General features: G+C 36.2%; 1 protein-coding gene across 1 annotated transcript in view; it reads right to left on the bottom strand.

Annotated features, from left to right (window-relative positions):
• The window catches only part of LOC150100970 (putative ATP-dependent RNA helicase DDX10), a 293,342-nt gene that overhangs the window by 61,570 nt on the left and 210,367 nt on the right, over nt 1–21,405 (bottom strand). Inside the window, exon 15 of the mRNA XM_090401236.1 lies at nt 15,628–15,756. Coding sequence (XP_090257362.1) covers nt 15,628–15,756 — 129 coding nt within the window. The remainder of the gene's footprint in view (nt 1–15,627; nt 15,757–21,405) is intronic.

Raw genomic sequence — 21,405 nt, 5'->3', positions numbered from 1 at the left:
GACATGCAGTGCATGAATAATGGATAGGGTAACAGCCTTTGAGGATATCTCTCCCTCTCTAAATGGTGTGACCATTATGCCTCTAATAAGGAGATGACAAATCATGAATGCTTTTCTTAAGAAAAGCATTCATGATTTTCTTAAGAGGAGTACATGTAGAACTCTAAGGAAGGTGATTATAATAAATTCAGAAAGAAGCTTGTAGCATCGCCAACCCCCCCAAATCAAATGCAGATATGAAAAGCTGCAAGGGAGAGGAATCAGCAGTGCACAGGAATTAGTCAAAGGATGCTTGAAGAAGAAAACTATAACTGACTGCATTCCTGCAATTAGGAGAATAATCACATTGCAGTTAAGTAGACAAATAAAACTTTAAAGCAAGAGTTGCATAAAAAGAAAGTGTTGTTGATACTGGTATTGAGAAAAGGGTGAACAAGTCCAAGAAAATTAAAAAAAAACAAGGTGAGGAAGGCAAAGTAAAATGAAGAATGACCATGGAAAAATAACCTCAGTGAATATAGGAAAGTGTAAGAGGTACTCAAGGGTCAAAGTTGTATAACTGAGAGGAGACCTCCACATAGCTTTTAAAGGAATGTGAAGAACCAATCAAAACTTCTGACCAATTGTCCAATTCTCACCTTCTCGTGTTGCACCCTGTTAGTTATCTACCTGAACAAACTAGGATGGGCTGGCAATTAGGGATTTAGCTGACCAAATTGTATTCTAATTGCCTTAAACCACAAATGAAATGATGGTACATCATGACAGAATTATCATACCAGCTGGGGTGTGTTGCCTGGTTAAACAAGGCCCTGTTGTTTTCACCAGGGAACCAGGGCAAACAGTGAAAAGTCAGCTAATGGAACAAATCCTAAAACCCACCCCAACTCAACATCATCAGAGTTCAAGATCGGTACTTGATATATGACATCATAAGACGCCTGAATGGCAAAGAAATGGAGCTAGCTGAGAAATTGGATAAGTACCAGATCGACATAATAGGGATGACTGAAACAAAACAAAACAAACAAAAAAAAAAAAACTGGTGAGATCTTTCTAAGCAATAAATACAAAATGCTATATTCAAGCAATAACAATCAGGGAAAAGAAGGAGTAGCTATAACATTCAGGCAATATCAAGTCGAGTGATGTGGCAAAGATCACAATGAGACTTATTTGTGCTTATGGTCCCACAGAAGGTTCTACTAAGGTAGAAGTGGGGGAATTTTTTGAGGCTTTACAGAAAGCAACTGACACAATGAAAAAAGAAAAGTTGGTCCTTGTTGGGGATCTAAATAGCAGAGTAGGAAATTATTGTTAGACATACAGAAATATTTTGGGAAAATTTGGAGAAAACAGCAAAGCTAATAATAATGGTAAATACCTGTTGGATTTCTGTTCAGGACATGGATTGGTTATTACTAAAGGTAACATGAAAACTGGAGAAAAAGATATCTTTGATGTACGGAGTAATTACTTTGAAAAATTGCTAGATGAAACAAGCAGTGACAGCACTATGTCAAAAAACACTAAACAGGCATGCATATCCATACTCAAATAGAAAATGACATCAAAAGCCTGAAATGTGGAAAGGCAGCAGGAGTAGATGATATTCGGCCAGAAATGCTCTCAAATATGAAGATATAAAAGTATTGCAGTGGCTGCACTGCATAGTTAAGACGTCCTGGACAGAGAGACAAATTCCAGATGACTGGAATAGAGCTCTCACAGTACCCACATACAAAAAGGGAAATAAAACTGAATATGAGAATTACAGAGGTATTTCCTAACTGAGTGTTCCTAGTAAGATTTATGCAAGTATACTTGAGAAACAGCTGAGAAGGATTGTGAAAGGGAAGATTAGTTCAGTATCAGATTTTCACTTTACAACAAAAGTTGAGAAATTGTGGGAATATAACAAAGATCTGTATTTAAGTTTTGTAGACTTGCAAAAGGCATATGACAAGGTGCCAAGAGAAAAGATATTCAAAACACTACAGCTATATGGTGTCAATAAGGCATTATATCAACAAAGACATACTTAGTCTTTATTTGAGTTGTAAGTCAGAATTAAAGGAAGTACAGGAAGATGGTTTTATGTTAAATCTGGTGTCAGACAAGGATGTACATTATCCTCTCTGTTATTCATTATCTATGAAGGAAAGCGGTATTAAACATCATCATCAAATTCCTGACATGTACCCTCAAGGGGTGTACAGGATATGATAGTACTACATGAAAAATTTACATCATTACTAACTTCCTATCTACAATTTTCCTCAAATCAGTCTGTTACTTGTCAACACTCCAACATTATCAGATCTTATATTTCTATTGTCTAACATACTTTGTACAGTATCAATCCACCTATATTTGGGCGTCCTCTGGGTCGTTTTCCTGCAAACCTGGCAGAGAACACTTGATTTGCTAATCTTTCCTCACCCATTCTGTTTAAGTGACCATACCACCTGAGATTAGCTCTGTTAACACATTCCTGGATGCTGACAATGTCAAGTTCTTTCCTAATATCCTCGTTTTTAATATGATATTGCCATTGATGCCATCTGTTCACGCCTCTAATCTTTCTCAGGACTGTCATATCTCCGGTCTCTAGTCGTTGGTCAAGTGTTTTACTTCTTACCCAGCTCTCAGATCCATAAGTTAAAACTGGTTTGAACACTGTCTTGTATACAACTAATTTAGTGTTCTGACTAATTTCTCTCTTATTCCATATGAATTTATTCAATTGACTTCCTACCATACCAGCTTTGTTGATTCTGTTGTCTATATACATATTTAATTTACCATCTTCACAAAAAATCATGCCAAAGTAGCTGAAATGTTTTACTTGTTCTATAAGTTCTCCATTCACAATGCAGTTGATATTTTCAACGATTCTATTTTCATTGTCTTTGTATTGCTGACCTTCATACCATATCTATTACAACAGTTATTCAATTTAGTCAGGGAATCTTGCAGACTTGTAGCGGATTTATTTAGAAGTATAACATTGTCCGCATAAAGCAAAGAGCTGACATTAACATCTCCAATTCTGATATGTTTAATACCAATTTCCTTCATAATGTGATCCATATAGATAATGAATAAGAGAGGGGATAATGTACATCCTTGTCTGACACCAGATTTAACATTAAACCATCTTTCTATACTTCCTTCAATTCTAACTGCTGACTTGCAACTCAAATAAAGACCAAGTATTGCTCCATATAATGCCCCATTGACACTATATAACTGTAGTGTATTGAATAGCTTCTCTCTTGGCACCTTGTCATATGCCTTTTCCAGATCGACAAAATTTAAATACAGATCTTTGTTATATTCCCATGCTTTCTCGACTATTTGTCGTAAAGTGAAGATCTGATCCTGGCAGCCTCTATTTGACCTGAATTCAGCTTATTCTTCACCAAGCTTTTCTTCCACAGTTCGTCTCAACCGTTTTCTCAACTATATTTGCATAAATCTTACCAGGAACACTCAGTAGGGAAATACCTCTGTAATTCTCAAATTCACTATCATTTCCCTTTTTATATATGGATACTATGAGAGCCCTACTCTAATCATCGGGAATTTGTCCCTCTGTCCAGGCCTCCTGAACTATGCAGTGCAGCTACTGTAAGACTTTTTTATGCCACCATACTTCAGCATTTCTGGTAGAATATCATCTACTCCTGCTGCCTTTCAACATTTCAAGCGTTTGATGGCTGTTTCTACCTCAAGTATAGATATGTATTCCTGACTGCACCTGCTGAGTGTTTTTTACCACTGTGCTGTCACTGATCGTTTCATTTAGCAATTTTTCGAAGTAATTACTCCATACTTTTTCTCCTGTTTTCATGCCACCTTTATCATATCTAATTCCTTTTACAGTACTGTTTCCTCCATTTGTAAGCTTCTTCAGCAACCTCCAGAATATTTTGCAACCTTCTTAATATTTATTTTCTGTTCTTGTCAAAGTCCTCCCATGACTTTTGTTTAGCTAGTTTTACACACTGTTTAGCTTTCTTACATTTGTCTCTGTAGTCTCTAAGAGCACAATCTGACTTATTTTCCAGGAACTTTTGATATGCTTTCTTCTTTTCCTTCACTGCCTCTTTAACTTCCTGTGTCCATCATGGAGTTCTGATTTTTCTAACCTTGCAGACAACCTCACCACATGCTTCTCTGGCTGAATCAATCAGGGTTTTCTTCAAAGCTTGCCACTGAATCTCCAAGATTTGGCTTTCCTGTTCACAAACTCTTTCTGAAGGCTATTTTTTGAAGAATCCTCAATTGAAACTCAACTTGTAGTTTCCAACTTCTATTATAACCTTTTGGTGTGTATCTTCCTTCTGCTTTGTTTGTTTTCAAGAGAAATTCATAAAATTCTTATGGCAACGTGATCTCATATCTCTGGTCTCTAGTCTTTGGTCAAGTATTTTACTTCTGACCCAGCTCTGACCTGTAAGTTAAAACTGGTTTGAACACTGTCTTGTATACAGCTAATTTAGTGTTCCGACTAATTTCTCTCTTATTCCATATGAATTTGTTCAACTGACTTCCTACCATACCAGCTTTGTTGATTCTGTTGTCTATTTCCATATTTAATTTACCATCTTCACTAAGTGTGTAGTGCTAAATTGCATCTTTGTAAATTATTAATTTAGACCCCGTTTTCTATGTAGTGTTCGAGAAACTTAGACATGATGTGAATAAGAAATTACAGAAAGTTGGGCGATGTTTAAAATGACATAGGGAGAATAAGATAATTAAGCAGCAAAATAAAAAACAACAAAGCATGGAATCAGATGAGACAGTGTGTGTGATAAAAATCAGGCAAGTAACGTTGATTATGAAAAAGAACGATATTATTTGGTATTGCAACTCTATCGTAATTATGTCACTGATGAGTGGGTTATATCTTCAAGTTTTCCCAGAGCATAATAAATTTAGTTTAATCCTTTATCTAAGTGTGAGCAAACAAAGTTTGAGCCTGAAGAAACTTCAGGAAAAAACATTTATTTTTTCCAACATTTGAAATGAAATGAAAACATTTCATTTTTTCCCAACATTTCCTGAAGTGTTGGAAATGTTTCCTGAAGTTCAGGAAATGTTGGGAAAAAAGTTCCAACATCTTTCTCTAAATCCAGAGTAATTTAATAATAAGGTGGTACACCTTTTGGCAACTCGTATAGGTAAATATGACATCTCCATTGCTTCTGCCTTAGTATCACCACCTCTGGATCTGGCTCCCACTGACGAAACCTCAATAAAGGTCAAAACCGGTCTGGGTAGTGGCCCTTCCCTTAATGCATAGCATTGTGCATGTCCATAAGGAGATGTGCTTTGCATAATGGGAGATACTGAGACAAGGAGAGATGAGAGCTTGGTCCACCTTTACCACGAGTTACCTCAGTCCTGAAGATACTTCAGACGCAAACTTTGTTTGCTTATACTTGGATGAAGAATTAAACTAAATTTATTATAGTCTAACCAAGTGAGGAAAAAACTTCCAACATCTTTCCCAGAGCAAAAAATAAAAATATAGCCTGCACAACTGAAAAACAGGAAAGCAAAGCAAAAGAGATCATAATTCTAGTAGGTACAAATGAATTAACTAGCAAGTTCAGCATGAAAGAGGATATGAAAGGATTGTTGGAAGAAGCAAGAATGAAGAGTTAGAAAGTGAAAATTGTAAGCATATTATCTAGATATGATAGAAATGAATTAAGAAGAAGGGCTATGATGGCAAACAATTTGATGCACAGGTTGTGTAGAAGGAATGGATGTGTACAGTGAGTGGGAGGGAAGATTGGATTTGTATAAGAAGGATGGCCTACATTTGAATGCATTTGGTATCAGGAGTCTGGAAAAACTAATAACTGGTATGAGACCGAACACATAGAGTCAGGGAAACTAAATTATAATGGGAGGAATGGTGAGAATATGTGTGTAAGAGCGACAATGTCATGCAACTTAATGATGGGAATGGGTATTATCATGGATATGATTATGAGGCGACAACAATTTTGTGTTCGTCTGATTTGTCATTAAGCATGTGCAAAGATGTCTGCAGAAGTAAGGCACTAAATAAGAACAGAGATCTGCAACTTGTCCAACTATGACATGCAGACTACAGACAAGAGTACACAAAAAAAAAACATGAAGATATTATGTCTGTACACGAATGCTAGGAGTATCAGAAACAAAGAGGTAGAGATTGTTGCCTTGGTCAATATGTTGAGATCTAAGATTGCAGGCATCAGTGAGACCTGGCTATCAGGAGCATACTAACTGGTATTGAGTATAAAGGGTACAGAATTTTTAGGAAAGATAGACAGGAGAGGAGTATGCTGTTAATGATATTTGATGACTTGAATCCAGTTAGCACTGAGACTTATTTTTTTTATTCGTTTGAGGTTCCCACCGGCAGTGAGTTTGAAGCCAACTGGTGTGAGGTGGAGTCTAACAAGATCAAATACATAGTTGGGTTGTTGCTACAGACCTAATGGATCAGTTGCTAGTGATGAAGAAATGCATCATGAAATAAAGACAATGGGTGCAAAAAGAGTAATCATAATAGGGATATTTAATCAAACATTGATTGGGTAGCAGTAAAATCTCACAAGAAGAATAAAACTGAATTTAATGAGATGTTGGGAGACAACTTTCTCAAGCAGCATGCAACAGAAGGAGGTCATAGAGAGTTAGATTTGATTAAAATATAAGAGAGAGAGGGTTGCAGTTAAAGACATAACTATTCTGTCTCCGGTTGGTGATCATGTAGTAATCACTTGGGAAGTGGCTAAGTTTATAAATGTCCTATTCAGAAAAGGCAACATGCTGAAGTATAAAGCAGGAAATTATGACCAACTGAGGAGCATTTATGCTGTGTTATGCACTATGGTATCAATTGTTGGATGGGAAGAATACTGGCAGTGCATGGGAAGCATTTCAAAATATTAAATGATAATATATTGGAATGTGTCCCTAGAGTTCAAAGAATAAATAGGATAGGTGTGAAATGGATGTATGATCTTCTTAATTAAGAAATTCATAAGAAAAGAATGATGCGGGAGGAATAGTGTGCATAAAAATGTCTGTTATGAAAATTATAAGGGACAGGCCAGAAGAGTTGTAACTCTTATATGGAAAGCTAAGTCTGAGTACAAAAAGGAACTGGCTCCAGCAACCCAAAAGAAGTCTATTATTATGCTGCAAGTAAAAAAAAAAAAGAATGAATATGAAAGAATGACTCTACTAAATGCAGATGGTGTGAGGGTGACAGATGCAGAAGAGGTTGTTCAACTAATGAGTGCCCATTTTGGTAAATGCTATCAATCTGGTATATGCAACATCACACTGACTACTACTTCTTCAATGGAGGTATATGAGGTGGAGGTACTAAAGCTGTTGCATACACTGAATAAAAATTCGCCACTAGGATCTGATGGGATATCAGCATGGATGCTAAAAGAATATTCAGCTGAACTGGCTATTACTTTAACCATTTGCTATATAATTTGAGTCTAAGAAAAGGGGAAGATCCACAGGAGTGGAAAGAATGCATGGTAATCCCATTGAACAAGTGGTGGTGCCAAGACCGATGTATCCAACTATCGACCAATCAATATCTCAGGAGTGGTAGTGAAAATTTTGGTCGATAACTGGATACATCAGTCTTGGCATCTTCTCTTAGTTAGGGCTGTTATTCAGAAATGGGTTGACAGAGAATCTCTACTTTGCAATGAACAGCATGGGTTTACTAACAGAAGGTTATGTTTTAGCATCTTGCTCACATTCTACAATAATGTTACCACTGAGTTAGACCAGGGGAAATGGAAACACCGTGATATTTTTGGATTTTGCTAAGGCTTTTGACAGAATACAGCATGGCATACTGTTGCATAAATTGGAGAATATGGGATTGGATTATAAACTATTAGCATGAATAAGAGGATGGCTGACTGGCATATATCAAAGAGTGGTATATGGGGGATGTGAGTTTGCAAGATTTAAGGTAACCAGTGTTGTACCACAAGGATCAGCCCTTGGTTCACTGTTATTCTGTGCATTAATGACATTGGGAAGGATTTTAAAGGAGACATATAGCTATTTGGTGATGATGCAAAGACAAGCAGGGTAATCCAGGAATGTAGCAGATATGCAGTACTTGCAGAATGATTTGAATAGGCTGGTGTGGGCAAGTGAAAATGGCTGTCATTTCAATGTTAATAAATGTAAAGTTATGCACTTTGGTGTGATTAGATATCCAATGTCATATTATATTGGTGGGATTATGCTATAAGAAACTGATCATGCTAGGGATGTTGGAGTTTTAGGAGATAGGAAATTGAAGTTCAAGGGTCATACAAAGATTGCAAATACAACTCAGAGAATAGTTGCAATGATGAAACAAACAAATCTTCTAAAGAGGCAAAAAGACTTCCATAAGGAAGTCATTTTGCCTGTTTAGAAGGCTTTGATAAGACCTCACTTGGAATATTGTGTGCAGGTCTGATCTACTGGTTTCCTTAAGGGCAATTCTAATACAGTGGAGAGTGTGAAAAATGACATCAGGATTGTGAAATACTGATTATGAAGAGAGATATTTCAGATGCTAGCAAACTAAGAGGGGGTGACAGGATTGAGATTAAAAAACTTCTGAAAGGATCATACAGGATATCAGTAGATGGAATTTTTCATTTTATGGAGGGTATGAAAAGGACAAAAGGGCATCATAGAAGTTGAGAATGAATTCCGACAAGAAGGATGTGAGAGCTAAATTTTTCTCTCATAGAGTGGTACATGACTGGAATAGACTGCCATTATATGCTGTGTGTACACAAGTAGCATGAATGAATTCAAGAACAAGCATAACAGCTGGTGCTGGTAATATGTAGTCTTCCTCGATGAGTTCCTAACTCCCTGCGGGTCTCTCTTAATAATTTTTATTTTTACAGCTATTTTTGCCTGTTTCGTTTAGGAGTGTCCCTTATTTTAAATACATTGGCTTTTTACTCAAGAATTCTTAGGGTATTATAAGTGTATTTTAAAGGTAAATATAAGCAGATTAATAGAGGAAGAAATTTTGTCCATACCTTGTTTGGAAGTTAGGATGTCTTCTTTTTCCATACTTCTGCTGTTTGCTGTTAAGAAAAAAAAAGGGGGGGGGTCGAAAACGTGACGGGGGATGTTTGAGGCAGGGTGGGAAGATAAATTAGAAAACCCGTTTTTTTTTTAAAATAATATATATACATTATTATATTTAAGGGTGCTTTTTGGGCAACATCAAAAAGAAAAATAGAATGCAGAGTACAGGGAAGACAGAAATAGCAGTTCACACCCTTGAACATAAACATACCCCGCAAACTGACAAAGCTATAATAAAGAAAATATAACACATTTGCACTTCAGGTGGAAAGATCTAGGTTTGAATGCTATCTGGGAGGTGAAAAACTTTATAAGGGCTTTTTCGACTGAAGATGAGCCAGCTGGTCTCATTGAGATAAAAATGGAGATAGTCTCTCCCACACATACACTTGGAAACTGAATTTTCATCCCACACAAACAGGTATACTGACCAGAAGAGAGATAATTAACAGATAACACAAGCTGTTAATCCTGGATCTTCTGGTATAAAGACTACATGACAAAAACGAATAAAAAGATTTCATGTCTTTTAGACTCATGATAATTGCCAAACCAATGGGATCCCCCCCCCCCTAAATTCTGTATTCAGACATTCAAGATGTTTGGATTTTCTTTAACCTTTTCCTCTTCATGACTGCAGTATTATACTTACTCAGATGATCAAATAATGTAAACAAATTTGTCTTCTTTATATATAATAACAAATCTGAAGGGGTGAGGATAACCTTGCCACTTTCAATACTACCAATAAACAACCCTGAATTTTTCTTGCAAAAAAACAGCACTATATTTTATTCACCTTTCCATACGCTTTAAAAGAGATACAGGGTATTTTAAAGTAAAGCATCCCTATTCAGAACAATCTGTAGACATAACCAGCAGACAAAATATCCTCTCACTCGGTGGGCGCCTTTAACGATCATGGGGAAGAAATTTTGACAAAAAAAAAAAAGTTTAAAAATGATTGATAGGGAAAATATGGTGCTGTGAGCAGGAGAAAAGTACATTAATGTGAACCAGATGGTATGTGATTGTGAAATGATTCAGAGTCAATGAAAAGATGTTTATTTCACTCATTTCATAAAATAATGTAATACAAAAAACACATTACATAGAGCTGACATGCAGTAAGAAGCTGTCAAAGAGATCCAGATGATTAATGGAAGCATTGAACATTGCCAACACACTGCATCAATGTGTTGGCCTTTGTGCAGAAACCACAACTGTTACTTGCTAGAGCAGAACACAACTGATTTGTTGAAAAGTTTCACACATGATGTGCAATTGTGTCTTTCAAATCTGTCAGGCAAAGAACTTTGCCCTGAGACATCATGCTTTTGAGGTATTCCCAAAGTCATAGAAGTTAGTGAATGCAGTGGCCATTTCATAGAAAATGAGCAACTGATCACTCTACCTTCTGTGAAATGTTGATGTAATAATCATTGAACTTCAGGTTCTATGTGGGGTGCTCCATCCTGCATCAACGCTGCTGTGTTCAGACGCACACTTTGCTGCAGTTTGGGATGACAAAACTGCTCAACATGTCCCGATAACACACAGCCATGACCATACAGGTTCATAAGTTCAGTTTGATGGATTTCTTCAAAGAAAAATAGCCCAGTAACAAACTTGGCCATGAATCCTATCCATATTGTGATCTTTGGAGTTTTACTTTTCCACAAACATGAAAATGTGCTTCATCACTTCGTAGGATGTTCCAAGGCTAATCCTTGCCCATCTCCATGCATGCATGAAATGTCAATGCAAGATTTTCTCAGATGGCATCTCCCATTTGCAACCATTGGATGTGGGTAAGTTTACAGGGGTAGCACTGCAATGCTTAATACAAAGTTCTCCATACCATTGTGTATGGCAAATCTAATTGTCTTGTTATGAAACACACACACACACTGCATGAACTTACAACATTCTCATTTGACTGTTCAACAACTGCAGTTGTATCATTTTCAATCATTTGCAGAATTTCAGATTTACACCCTCTTCTTGTAAATTAAAGATACCAAGAAATTATATTCTTGGTTTCATCCTTTATCCAAGCATAAGCGAACAAAGTTTGCACATGAAGTCACTCATATGACTGGGCTACTTGTACATAGAAACTAATGACTTCACATCAATTGCCTTGCAATGCACATATCCTTATGGACATGTATAATGCTATGCATTATGGGAAGGGCTACTACCCAGAAGTGATATCAAGGTCGAAGTCATATTTCCATACATACAAGTAGCCGAAAGGTGGCACGCCTTATTACTAAAATATACTATAACTTCATTTAATTAATTTATAGTATAAGTGATAAACTTTCAACATCCTCTTCTTGGTTGGAATATCAAACTGTCTGTCTCTTCAAATCGACAAACCATGCATCGCACTGCATCTGGTGTCATTGGGCCCTTTTACAACTTCTTTATATATCCATACTCATGAAGTGCTGCAGCATTTTTCTTATTTCTATAGAAATACTTCACAAGAAAGGCATGTTCAGGCAAAGTGAGAACCACTGTTTAAGTGGAATGACTGTACACCCCTTCTTTTATCCAACCTTAATGGAATGCAAAATTCACTATATTTTCTTGCTCAGCACCATATTTCCCCGACTGGTCATTTTCGAACTGATTTTTTTTTATTGTCAAAAGCTCTTCCCTATGATCTGGTTAGGGTGCCCACTAAGTTTTAGGGTATTTCATCTACTGGTTCTCTGCAGACTGCTCTGAATTGGGGGTGGGGGTACTTTAATTTGAAACACCCCATATAAGAGAGAGAGGATCAGATCTCTCTCTCTTCATGGACTGACATTTACCTCTAGTCTTTCCTAGCAAAAACACAGACATCAATTGTCTTCTCAGCCTCTAAAATAAAATACTCGGCATTCCTTTCCACTCAAGAAGCTATTCTTCATCCATTCACCCACCCACTCTTCTACATGCTAAGCATTTTATATACCTATGCTAAAAAAAGTGTCCAAGCACTTTAAGTGAATGTTGGTAACAGTTTTGCTGCTAGCTCATAGCTGGTTAGCATATAGCTAAGAAATGCATAATGTCTTGTGTGTTAGTTTCTTTTTGTTCTCCCCCGAAGATATGTCATGGCATGCATAATGTCCAGTTTAACAGGTCAAAATACAGGTAACCCTCGTATAACGCGGATGTTAGATTCCATAGAAATGCCACGTTATACGAGACATTGATCACATAGAAAAAGTAGGGTTAGGTTCCGAAATCGTTTTTTTTTTTTTAAATTATATAAACAACGACATATCCAACAAAAACAATATTTTTTATTTAATTCAGGTAATTCATGTAAGTTAAGAAAACATAAACTATGACAAATACATAGCATAAAAATTACAAATTGTACATAAATTTCATTGCACATAATGCATAAATGTTTTAGACACAATAAAATAAAGCTCATATTTTAATCGTCATCACTGTCTTCAGAAATAACATTTCGTAGATGTTCTTTATGTGGCCGGAGGTCGTCACCACTTGAAATCTCTTGGACATCATTTGTATAATTCTCATTGCATACTTCGGCTGGTTTAGTCATCAGACTTTGCTTTCCACTATGTTGCAATTTTTTATTAAATTCATAATATGCCGCTAAACAAATATTCAATTGTCTCGTGAATTTTCCTGAGCGCTCCATTGAGGGATCATTATTTGTAAAATAACTTCCTAACTTTCTTGCCAAGTCTAATCCTTCTGCTAATTTCTTTAAACTGAATTCTTTAACAGATTCATCGCAATCAGAATCTTTGGCAGAACTTTCCCCGCCATTTGGTTCGACGCCATCTATTAATTGTACCAGTTCCTCCTCATTTAAATCTGTTTCTCCATCAATTAATTCACTAATTTCATTTTCAACCATATCGCAAAAGCCCTCTCCACCAAAAATGTGTGTAACGTTTATTATACGACGTAGCTCGGCATCCACTGGAGGTAAGAAATTTTGTTCCATTACGGCTTCATGTCATATTTTTTTCCAGCAAGCATTCAACGTAGAGGGTTGTAATTCCTTAATGGACAGAGAAATAATTTTTACACAATTCAATATTGAAAACTCTTTCCACGCTTGAGGCAGTGTCATGTTTGGATTAGATTCCATTTTTTCCAAAATTAATTGAAATGTTGGCCAAATATAATATGACTTAAATGTTGATATTATTCCTTGGTCAAGTGGTTGGATAAGTTAAGTAGTATTAGGCGGCAAAAAAGTTATTTTAATATTCGGATGGCTTAAATTTGTTGGGTGGCCTGGGGCGTTATCTAAAATTAGTAGAATTTTGAAGTCCATATTCTTTTTCTTTGTGTAACTTTCTACATCGGGTACAAAACACTTGAAAAACCAATTTTCAAACATGCTAGCTGTAACCCATGCCTTTCTGTTGGCCCACCGATAAACAGGTAGGTGTACTTGTCGAGCCCTTTCATCACATGAGGATTTGTAGATTGGTTAATAAACATTGGTTTTGTCATGTAATCACCTGATGCATTACTACAAAACAGTAGAGTAATTCTATCTTTGGAAACTTTGAATGCAGGAGCTGATCTTTCATTTTTCGAAATATAGGTGCATTTTGGCATTTTTTCCCAATATAACCCAGATTCATCTGCATTGAACACCTGGTCAGCACTGTAACCACCTTCTTTAATGATTTTTAAAAGTTCTGCTGAGTATTTCTGTTCAGCTTCAACATTGCTGGTGCTGATTCTCCCTGGATTTTAAGATTATACAAAGAAAACCACTTTTTAAAGTTTTCAAACCAACTCTTAGTCGCAGAAAACCCATGCTGAGAGATTTCTTCTGAAGAATTGTGATGAAGTTCTTTTAAATGTTTATAAACTTTGAGAGCTTTTTGCTTAATAAGGTGTCCATCCAAAGAAAGTTTCTTTTGAGTGCAATCCTCTATCCAAATCATTAGAGATTTCTCCATTTTTTCTATTAGAATATCACGAAAACGAGTAACACGCTTTGCACTTACCATTGACCCAGCAATAACACTTTCTCAGATTTTATGTTCATTTTGTTTGATTGTCCGAATTGTTGATTCATTTAAATTCAGTCCTTGCACACAACTCCTGGTTTTTCTCCAATTTTCAACCGATCCAAGATTTTAATTTTTTTCTTTGAGAGAAATGAATTTTCTCTTCAATGTTGGTTTTTTCCCTTTCGTTGCAGTTTTAGTGGCCATTACAATAAAAATAAATTTTTACATTAAAAAAAAAAAGCATTACATATGTATGTAACTCACCAGAAAATAAACTTCTCTGCTTGAGAATAACACACTTATGATTTTAAATGCACTTTCCTGGCAGAAAATGACAATTTTCAACAATAAACACTTTATACAGTAAACCCTAGATGGTGAACCTATGGCACTCGTGCCAGAGGTGGCACGTCTGAAAATTTTGCTGGCATGTCAACAATTTACAGGTGATATCCTTTTATACGCTTATAAATTATTCAAATTTTTTTTAATTGTTACAATACGTACAAGCTGAATTTTGTTTTACACAAGACAGCAGCTAAAAAGAAGTGCATATGGTGCGGTATTAACAAAAGATCACACGACCCAAAGACAAAAGCAACCGACAAGTGTTGAGTCGAAATGTTAATTTTCTTCAATCGAATTCCATAACGTCTGAAACTGTCATAACAACATTCACTATTAGTTTTAACACATTCACAACAGGGCGTCATTTATCGTTCCGATGGAACTTCTCATTACTGACTGGCTCAACTCACACAAAGGTTTCAACCCTTGGTTGAATTTTATGGCTTCTTGTTGGCGTTTGAGGTGGCAGGCGAACTCACACATTCATTATATGGCATGTTTCAATTCTTGGTAGTCTTTTATTTTAAGTTAGCTTTTGTGATCTGTCATAATGACATCGAGAATTTCAAATGCAATAAAAAAACACTTATTTCATAATTGAAAAATTGGATAACAGTTTTTAGTTAGATACTGTGTTTCGGTGCAACATATGATTTTGCTTTAGTCTATACAGCATAGTTTCTGTGAGAGGGAGATATGTGATTTATTAGTTAGTGCCATTTTTATTCCATCTGTCTCTAATTGCACTATTTGTTGAGAATGACACAGACGGCAAAAGTCCTCTGTACAGTACCTTATTCAGTGATACAATAAAACTAAATTCGATACTTATAACTACTTGCGCGATATGGGCAGACACAAATTTAATGAAGATCAAATTTGATTTTTAAGTTTTTTAAGTCCTGCGGTAAAAAATATGAAAAAATAAAAAAGATAAAAGGTTACTAGAAATTGTAGATCACATTATATCGAAATCGCATTGAACAAGGGATACTACAATTTGTAGACCATGTTATATCGAAACCGCGTTGTATAAGTACCGCGTTATACGAGGGTTACCTGTACTAAATGTCCTTTTACTGTACTAAATGATAATTCAAAAACAACTTCTTACCTCACCTTCCTCATTAAAAACAACCTTCTTGTTTGGTTTTATCTTCTTTTTCAGCATTTTCTTTGCAATTGCTGGCTTTGTAATAGGTTTTGGTTTCTTCACTAAAACGTCTCTTGCAAATTCAGCATCCTAGGCATAAAATGAAAATAAAGACATACCCATAATTTTTATTAAAAACTTAGAAAATCTGGAACTGTTTCATTTGAAAGAGTAAATTATATTGAACTTTTTCCTTTTTGAATAGTAAAAAATATTTTTAATTTGATGTTGAATAATTTATAATGAGACTATTTACATTATGAATCTGTCATTAGTGCCTTATGTGTAATAAGGCACTAATGGCATAACAAAATGGTATAACTAAATCAACATAAAACTTTGCTGATGCAGGAATGTCAAAATTCCATTTCTCATCATGATAGGGTCTTAACTGCCCTCCAGTTCCCACTCATAACATTTTATAAGTGTAGCCTCAGATGAAGGACAAGTGTTACATACACTGATAGGATTATCTATATGCTGTTTCAAACTGACCATTCGTTTAATTTCCCCTACTGGCTGAAGTGAATGAAATACATAAACAATGACTTTTCAAGGTTCAAAACATAGCAGTTTTTTTCCTTTTATCATATAATTACTCTACTCTGCTGTTAATCTGTAGAACCATTAAAGGATTAACTGTAATAGAGCAACTGTTGAGACATAAACATATACTGCTTTACTTGAAATTTACTGAAAATTTTCTTCAATATTTTAACTTTTTTGCTTTACAATTACACAGGCCTGCAAAATTCGAGTCATGTAAAGTTGTCTGGAAACTATTAAGCGTTTCTGATTTATTTTCGACCATTGATTTTAAATATCTCTTCCATTTTTCTTTATCACATAAGGATTTTTCACAAAATGGATCTCAATATTACAGTAAAACAGCTTTAAAATGCAATATATTAAGTAAAATAAAAGTATTTAAAATTTTCTGTAAACATTTTTGAAATGCAAGTATTGGAAAAAAAAATTTTAATTAAAGATTAATCTTTAGTACATACTTTATATTTTGTTCTGGTGTCTTTTGATTTTTCCTTCAAAGCTTCTTTTTGAACTTTTTCTGTGAAAAAGTTCAAAAAGGTCGTCTATGTTGACATTCCACTTGCCATGATATCTTCTTTCCATCTCCTTGATGTCTTGGTAGAATCTTTCACCTTGCTCTTTGCTGACAGTTCCCAGATTCTCAGAAAGTAGCCTAAATGAGAATTTCTTCCACAATCATTTTATAGTTGAGGTCCTTGTGATTTCCTAAAAATTTCGTCACCACCTCTTTCAAAACTTTCCATGCTTCTTTTTCAACAGTTGCCATATTTTCTTCAAACAGTTTATCCTTCATAAGTTTCCTGATGTCTGGACCGATAAAAATACCTTCTTTCAATTTTGCTGTACATAATCCCAGAAATTCTGCACAGATGTATTTAAAACTCTCTTCTTCTTTTAACAAAGTCTTGACAAATTGCTTCATCAATCCCAGCTTTATGTGAAGCGGGGGTAAAAGGATTTTTTCCCGAGCAACCAAAGTTTTGTGTAACACTTTTTTACTTCCAGGTTCTAATATGACTCTTTCTGGCCATTCCTTCTTGATCTAATGTTGCTCTCGATCTCGGCTGTCCCACTAGCACAAAAAACACAGGTATTTGGTGTATCCTCTTTGTTGTCCCAAAATCATAGATATGACTTTAAGATCACCGCAAACTGTCCATCCATGATCATTGTACTTAAGTTTGTTGAGAATGAAGGCTAAATTTTAGTATCGTTCTTTCAAATGCATGGAATGTGCTACTTGTACTGAAGCATACTTATTGTACTTGCTTATTAAATTACTTAAGGAATTTACAATATCACGTTGCCATTTTCACAAGAACTTAAAATAAAACGTGCACGCAGGCACTACACACAGTAACTGAGGATGAAGCAGGAAGCTGTTGTTTCTCCTAAAAGTCCTGATGGTGCCCCTCAGCGGGCTATGTAAGTATTCTCGGCCGTTGGGCTGAAGGTCTTCTGATGTAAGTCTCCCAAATTTGGGGCAGTCTCATGCAACCAAATTTGTTGAAGTTTGGCATGTTTCTTAGGGCTAAGGCTGATTCCATGAATAGCCTTTCAAATTTGAATGAGCTAACTGGTGTCAATATTTTTTGCATTTTATTTTATTTTATTTTATTTATTTATTTTTTTTTTTGGGGGGGGGGGTAGCCATTGGCTGAGAAAGTGTTGAGGATGTGGTTTAGTTCAGTGGTTAGGACATTTGAACAGATAAGTTTAGCCCTGTTGTGTAGTGTCTTAATAACTCCATACTATTGTGAGGGGGGGGGGGAATTGTTGGTGAATGTATCTGCCTGTATGGGTGGGTTTTCTATAAACTGAGAAAACCAAGTTTCCATCTGGCTGGTAGGTGACTAGTGTATCTAAGAAAGGGAGGCTGTTGTTTTTCTCCTTTTCCAGGGTGAACTTGATTCTGGGGTGTTGGTTGTTTAAATGTATTATGGAGGAGAGGAGTGCATCAGAGCCATGTGGCCAAATAGCGAGCACATTATCAACATAGCGAAGCAATATGGTTGGTTTCTGTGGGGCAGAGTTTAAGGCTTTAACTTCAAAAGTCTCCATAAAAAAGTTGGCCAAGGGTGGGGAGAGTGGTGAATCCATGGCTGTTCTCTCTATTTGTTTGTAGAATTTTCCTTGCCAAAACGAAATAGCCTGAGTTCATAGTGAACTGAAATAGGGCTGAGATATCGGGAGGAAATTTAGCTTGGATTAGCTGTAAGGTTTCTTTGAGTATGACATTTGTGAATAAGGAGGAGACATCAAAACTGACCATTATGCCAGTATGTTGGAGTGTAAGGTTTTCTATGCTGGCTTTGAAATGGGCTGAGTTTTTTATGTGTGATGGTGTGTTGCCAGTATAGTGTGTGAGCGCTCTGGTCAAATATTTAGCTAATTTGTATGTGGGGGGGAATCGATGCCATCCACTATGGGATGTAATGGCACATTTTTTTAAATTATTTTTGGGAGTCCATATATATGGGAGGTGGGGGTATGGAGTTAAATGGTTTTAATTTGTTAGTGACTTCAACAGGCCAGGAAGTGACCTTCTTAAGGAGCCTGTGGAGTTTTCTAATTTGTGAGTTGGTGGGATTGTACTCAATAGGGAGGTAAGTAGTCCGATCTAATAATAGAGCTTTAAGCTTACCTGTGTAGTCCATTTGGTTAAGTACTACTGTGGCATTACCTTTATCCGCTTTGGTGATTATTATTTCTTTGTTTTTCTTTAATTCCTGCAACGATTTATATTCCTTATTGGATATGTTGGTTTCTGGTAGTCTAGCTTTGGTGAGAACACAAGCTACATTCAATCTAATATTGTTGGCCACATGGTGCTACCTTTATCCGCGTTGGTGATTATTATTTCTTTGTTTTTCTTTAATTCTTGCAGCGATGTTGGTTTTTGGTAGTCTAGCTTTGGTGAGAACACAAGTTACTACATCTAATCTAATATCGTTGGCCACGTGGTTTGGAAGGTGGCGGATTCTGCATTCAATTTGGATCATTATATCCTCAGCCGGTAATTTTCTGGGAGCAATGGCGAAGTTGTGGCCACGTGAGACAGGTTGGCTGTTTCAGGTTTCAAATTAATTGAAGAAAGGATATGTTGGCCACGTGGTTTGGAAGGTTGCGGATTCTGCATTCAATTTGGATCATTATATCCTCAGCCGGTAATTTTCTGGGAGCAATGGCGAAGTTGTGGCCACGTGAGACAGCGTTGGCTGTTTCAGGTTTCAAATTAACTGAAGAAAGGTTGACAACAGTGTTGGTTCGGAGGTCGAGTTCTTTTTTAATTTCTCAAACTTCTTGATATGTCGACCTCGTACTTTTTTAAATTCTTTATCAGCAGCAGTGCACAAGATGTCGTATAAGATTGACCAAAGCTCATGGTTTAACGTGCTAGAAAGCTCTACTTTGAGCACCGTATAGCTAAGAGAAAGTGCATAGCAGCGATTTGTTCTCGTTGCAAAACTTGGCTGGCGCAGTTATAAATTCGGAGAGCCCCCCCCCTCACAACAATATGGAGTTATTAAGACACTACATAACAGGGATAAGCTTACTTGTTCAAATGACAATGCCTTAACCACTGAACTAAACCACATCCTCAACACTTTCTCAGCAAATGGCTACTTCCCCCCCCCCCCCCAAAAAAATATTGATACCGGTTAACCACACACCCCCTCCCCCCTTTACAACAAGGATTAATACTTGGTTTGGTTGCATTAGACTGCCCCAAATTTGAGAGACTTACATCAGAAGACCTTCAGCCCAACGGCTGAGAATACTTACATAGCCCGCTAGGGGACACCATCAGGACTTTTAGGAGAACAACAACTTCCTGCTTCGTCCTCAGTTACTGTGTGTAGTGGCTGCATGCACATATCTTTATTTTAAGTTCCTGTGAAAATGGCAGTGTGACGTTGCCGAAATATTGGAATATAGATTAAAGTTTAATTTTAATTTATATCATTTGTATACTATAAATTCCTTAAGTAATTTAATAAGCATGTATAACCAACATCTAAGCCTTTCTACGAGAACATACTTATTGTAATTATGGAGAAGCACAGCTTTGAGGCTTCTTTTTGAGGAATTAATAAACAACCTCCAATTGATGACTTCATATTTTATGTTGAATTTGCTTATCAGTCCAGGAATATCACTACAGTAAACTAAATCACCTTCCTCTGAAAAGTAAGGAAGAAAATCTCTTTCTCTATGTCTAAACATGAGAAAGAAGTGTCAGGGGCTAACAAATTCTTTTCGTTTAGTCTCGAGCCCAGCAGTAAAGACCTAAATCTCTGACCATGTCGTTCAAATCAGTCTGTGAAAAAAGTTCAGGTGGGCCACTATCTTTGTATTCGTCATCACTGAAATCTTCAACTTCCTCATTTGAATTGCTGCTGAGTGGTTCTTCTAAAATTTGTGGAGGCGTTGTCACAGGTATTTAAGGACCATGTTCCACTGGGCATATTGCAGATGGTAAATTAGGATAGGAAATGTCTTTTTTATTTTTCACATTAAAACCTCGAACATTCAAAGAACAGAACTAACAGTCATCGGTATGGTTGCGGGGTTCCCGTCATACCATGGGAATTCCGAAACGAAAAGATTTTTGTTCTCCCTTCGACCACTTTCTAAGTTCTTCTACACAAATGGAACATACTATATGCGGCGACCATGCGGGGTTCCCGTCATACCATGGGAATTCCGAAACGAAAAGATTTTTGTTCTCCCTTCGACCACTTTCTAAGTTCTTCTACACAAATGGAACATACTATATGCGGCGACCATGGCTTATCCAAGAGTCATCAAGTTTCATCCCAAAATATGTAGTACACTTTTTTCACGAAATCTGAAATGTTTCTTCATTGTTTTTTTTACCAATAACTCCCAGCATATGTAGCAGAAAATGTTAGGTGACTGTTTGCAACCTTTTGAAGCCATTACAAACACCACTTAAAACACAGTTAAACAAATTTTAACAAATGACATCAACACTATTATTCGATACTACTTAAAAACATTAAAAAAAATGTGCAAACACATTCAATTAAATCTTCACACTAACTTAGAAAACATGCCAACTTTCAGAAACAAGATAACCATAGTAGTCAATGACTAAAGTTAAACTAAAGAATCACACAAGAAAACGTAAGTGTCTGTGACAACAGGAAAGTCATCCGTTATTAT

Source organism: Typopeltis vanoorti, chromosome 12, assembly GCF_054136105.1.
Source record: "Typopeltis vanoorti isolate ZY-2024b chromosome 12, IOZ_Tvanoo_1.0, whole genome shotgun sequence".
NCBI lineage: Eukaryota > Metazoa > Arthropoda > Arachnida > Uropygi > Thelyphonidae > Typopeltis > Typopeltis vanoorti.
This window is presented reverse-complemented; position numbering and strand designations above follow the sequence as displayed.